Source organism: Primulina eburnea, chromosome 4, assembly GCF_022965805.1.
Source record: "Primulina eburnea isolate SZY01 chromosome 4, ASM2296580v1, whole genome shotgun sequence".
Lineage (NCBI taxonomy): Eukaryota > Viridiplantae > Streptophyta > Magnoliopsida > Lamiales > Gesneriaceae > Primulina > Primulina eburnea.
Genome location: NC_133104.1, coordinates 1052114 through 1057133, shown reverse-complemented (window position 1 = coordinate 1057133; position 5020 = coordinate 1052114). Strand labels below are relative to the sequence as shown.

The following is a 5020-nucleotide window of genomic DNA, read 5'->3' as shown; positions in this document are numbered from 1 at the left end:
CAGCCACTGTCAAAGTACCATATTCCTGCAATGTTAGTCTTTAATGAATTATAAATAACGGAACATTGAATCTTAGCCTTTGGTACCCAAACCCTTTTTACCGTCGGTTTTCTGTTGGCAGTGTTGCGCCGGGTGTTATACAACACCTGTGGCAACACCTGTTCTGATTCCCATCTCTTGTAATCATCTCTCAGTTTAAAGCAGTAGGGTTTGATATGACCAGGTCTGTAACAGTAGTGACAGATAAAGTGGCGCTTTCTGGATTTAGACTTCTTGATAGACATTCGCCCTTTTGATGGAGCACCCTTTTCAGTGTGTGTGGCTTTCGAGGTTTCAACACTTCCTTTGACAAAAACAGTTGGTTTTCCCTTAGTATTGGAAGATTCTCCAATTTCGAACAGACTATTCGGATAACCAAGTCCAGCTTTGTCATTCTGTCCAATCATAAAAAGTGAATCAAGTTTGGATGAACTTGAATTCATCTTGGCAAGAATCTGAGTTGCTTCTCCAAGTTCCTCTTTGACTTTGCACAATTCCAAATCTTTCTTGCTTAAGATTACTTCAAGTCGTGAAATTTGTGACTTTAGCTCAGCATTCTCTTTGCAGATAATTGCATTTCCTTTAGTTCTTTTGATCCAGTCTTCATATAATTCTTCGTACATCGTCTGCACACTTTCTAGAGTGACTTCATCATCATCTACCTCTTGAGTTTCAGACTGACTTGCCTCCGCAAGGGTTGTAGATTTAAGACATACTGAATTCGAAGAGGTGTTGCGGCCAGGTATTGCAACACCTGTGGCAACACCCAAAGGATTGATTTGCATTGAGCGTTTTTCCTTGATCACAGAAGTTAACGATGTGTGATTTTCAGATTCACTTGATCCTTGATCATCATCAGACTCTTCATCACTCAGGGTGACAGTCATGCCTTTGTTTTTCCTAAGTCGATTGGCACACTCATTGGCATAGTGTCCATATCCCGAACACTCTCTACATTGCACCGAGTCCAGGTTTCTGACATTAGATTGGATTTGCACTTCGGTTTTTGGTTGAAACTGTCCTTTCATAGGAGTAAACTTTTGAGCTTTTGCAAAAGTGGAGTTATTGGGCAGCTCAGATTTTTGTCCAATTTTCTTCTTTTCTCTCATAGTCTTCAAATAATCACCAAATTTCTTAGTAAAAAGAGAGATCGATTCTTCACCTAAATCAGACTTATCCACCTCTTTAGATATTTGAAGGATTTCATCTTAAGATTCGGTTGAGGCTTCAAAGGCTATTGTCTTCCCTTTATCCTTCCTTTGTAGAACAAGATTCATCTCAAAAGTTCTGAGAGAACTCATTAGTTCATCCAAGTTGATCGTTGAAGTGTCTTTAGATTCTTCAATAGCGCAAACTTTGACATTGAATCTCTCAGGAAGAGATCTTAGAACCTTGTTCACCAATCTTTCATTTGGTATGGGATCTCCTAGGCCATGTGATTCATTTGAGAGTTGTCTCAACCGGCAGTCATACTCAAGAATAGACTCCTTGTCCTCCATTCTCAAACTTTCGAACTTTGATGTCACCATCCTTAGCCTAGTTTTCCGCACACTTGCGGATCCTTCACAGTGCTTCTGGAGTATCTCCCAAGCATCTTTGGCGCATACACAATTGGTGATTAAATTAAACATCCTTGTGTCAACAGATGAAAATACAGCATTGAGAGCCTTGGAATTAAAGTTTGAAGATTGCACTTCATCGACAGTCCATGTACTTTCAGGTTTGAGCCGTGTGTCTCCATCAGCATCCTCGAGTTTTGGTGGACTCCAACCATCAAGTACACGTTGCCAAGCTCTTTCGTCAATGGATTTAATAAAAACCCTCATCTTTACTTTCCACAATGCATAGTTTGATCCATCCAACACGGGAGGCCTAAAAACAGTATTTGTTGATCCTTCCATAATTCCTTTTCACTCTGAAAACAAACAAAACAGGATCTCACTTAGTAGCGTCAAGTGGAAGCTCTGATACCAATTGAAAGTTCTGTTCCCACAGTGTGAGTGTGATGAGGGTGAGTGTTGTGTGAGTAAGATGTTAGGTGTTGTACGTAGGTGTTGTAACACTCACGACAACATGCAGCGGAAACGATATATTTAACACATCAACACTTAATTGAAATAATAACAAAACAGGAGACGAGATAGTTAATTATGCACAAGTATACAATACTTGTGCGGTGCCTCAGGGCAAAATAATTCACTAGAAAAACTTGCAAGTTTACAAAAACCAATACTAGTGAAAGAATAAAACAACTCCCTTATAAAGGCGAGTAACAAATTGCATCCTAAGCCTCTAACAAACCGTAACACCAGTACACAAGGGATGCATCAACCGAGAAGTAAAAAGTCTTCAAAAATCAACACACTAATCAACACAATGATTAGGTGTTGTCGTCATCGGATGTAAGTACTTCTCGGCAACACTCAAAACAGTAGTACGGGATGACTTCTTTCTCGAAAACTCTTCGAACTTCTTCGTCTCTCACTCCAAAAAAAGGCCACCGAGATAAGTATCTTTATCTCTTATTTATACCCACTTCATTTTTTAGTCCTATTAAACATGGAAACCAATTTTATTAGGAAACAAACTCTATTGAAACAAAGATAATATATCTTAGAGATAATATCTTGAGTCTTTTGAATCCACACGAAATCATACTCCAGAAAGGCAAAAATACTAAGGATATTATCAAAAGGAAAGTAATTGATAAGGAAAATATATCAAGGAATAAACCAAAGAATAAAATTCCTTTCACCTTGTCTTCAAATTCGACTGGTTGTTGAGTTAGAGTCACAAGTGAGCGTTTTTGAATGGATTCTACCACTCCAGAATGGCTACGAACTCGATTTTTTTCTAAAAGGCTGTGTTCTCTATGAAAGTAGATTTATGGGGTTCGGTCTCTCCAAGAATTTCCTGGTTCGAATTTCAGTGGAAAGGTAGGAAACTGGCGATAGTATGTCATATGTTTTGAAGATCTAAAATGAGAAGATGACTGATGTTGAGGAGTCGGGTTGATGAGTTTTTTTTGTATCTTAGTTTCAGATTGAAGCCAAGACTCAACTATAGATAGCAAATTAGAAAAATAACCGGACTCTTTTAAGACCGAACAAATTCTCTAATCTCTTCAACACATGCACCATCTTGAAAATAAACAAGATCGGTAGTCCAAGTTTACAGCCCATCAAATATAAGGGTTGCATGAAGAATTGTAGCTCCTTGCTGAAAATATGGCAAATGGTTAGCCAATGGTCACTGACTTAGAAAGTTCTGAACAATAATCGACAGTGACTTCATCTAGGGACGTAGCCAGAAAATATTTTCATCTTGGGCTGAATGAAAATTAAAAATACAAGGCTAAAATTTAAAAAAAAAAAAAAAACTCAATCCATATTTCTAAGTAGACCAAAAAAAGTAGACTGGGCTGGAGCCCACCCCAGCCTTTAGGGTGGCTCCGTCCCTGACTTCATCTAACAAAAGAACTTGTATAATTCAAGCTTTGATTAGCCAATGGTCACTGACTAAGACAGTTCTCAACTAATGTTAATCATATCTTGAAAGGAGGATCAGAAATCTTGTGCACCCTCCATGAAAATGATTAGTCCATTACTCGGATAAACTGTTGATCCACAATTTTTGATGACGCGGATTTGGACCTCTTAACTTTGCTCACCCTGAGAAAGATCTAAAGTTCAAGGTTCACTTTGATCGGTTTTCACACTCGCATCTCAATTTTCCAAATTATACAAACACTGGATTATTGACTCTAAAACTCTTGAAGGAGAACATATATGTATGCCTCCCCTTACATCAATTGTCACCATGAGCAAAAATAGTAAATAACCAAGTTAAGAAATTCATGAAAAATTAGTCAACGTCATGCCATAACTGTTTGATTAAGCTTCATATGAGACGGCCGGTCTCAAATATATATATCCATGAGACGAGTTGACTCGATCTATGCTGACAAAGAAAAATGATCCTTATGACACAACTAGTAATATTTTTGTGAAACTAGGTCGGATTGGAGATATATCTCATAAAATTGATCTGTGGGAATGTTTCATAAAAATTTTAGTGTAAATATTTAGTTATGATATGTTGAAAATAGTTTAGAAGGAAAAAAATATTAACATTTAAAATATAGAAAAAAATCGATTACATAGGACGCATACTTGAATATGTGATCATTTTATACTACAAGTGATCACTAAATTTGGTGTCACTCTCTCTTTTTTTTTTTTTTATAAACCAAAATCATCACTATTTAAAATATTAAAATATTCCTTCCAACTGAACAAAATTATCATAAAAATTAAATTTTGTAAATTTTTATTTAATAGATAACTAACATGTCATGCTAAAATATTTTATTTATCTTTATCTGTACTTTTGAATTTTCAAATAATTATATCACTACTAGTCCAAAATTTATTATTAAACACAACAAAATTTTATAACAAATATTAAATAATATAACATAATTTTATTTATATTATTTATATGTGAGTAGTTAGAGTAGGTCTCTTATGAGACGATGTAACGAATATTTATATGTGAGACGGGTTAACCCTACCGATATTCACAATAAAAAGTAATACTCTTAGCATAAAAAATAAATATTTTTTCATGAATGACCCAAATAAGAGACTCGTATAAGAAAATACAACACGTAAGACCGTCTCATACAAGTTTTTGCATACTAGTTATTATTAAACATTGAGGTATTAGAGTTTTACAATTTGATATTGTGATATTTTATTTTTGGTATTATTTGATAAGTGATATCAACTCAAATCATAAAACATGCTTTTCAAAATTGGACAAATCGATAGCAAATATGTCTGGAATATTCGAGATGAATCAATATATCAAATGTAAATACGAATATTTAATAAATTTTAATGTCTCTCTTATTTTCTTCTTTTTTTGCCCCTTGAACTTGGATTTGGTACCAAGGACCCGAAAGCAAAATCGGGTATGG

The 5020-nt window shown here is 35.4% G+C and overlaps 1 protein-coding gene across 1 annotated transcript; it reads right to left on the bottom strand.

The window, feature by feature from the left end:
• Positions 1-1247: 1247 nt before the first annotated feature.
• LOC140829581 (uncharacterized) lies at positions 1248-1940 on the bottom strand. The gene has a single exon (XM_073192895.1). The coding sequence runs from the start codon at positions 1938-1940 to the stop codon at positions 1248-1250; it is 693 nt and encodes a 230-aa protein (XP_073048996.1).
• Between the last annotated feature and the right edge of the window lie 3080 nt (positions 1941-5020).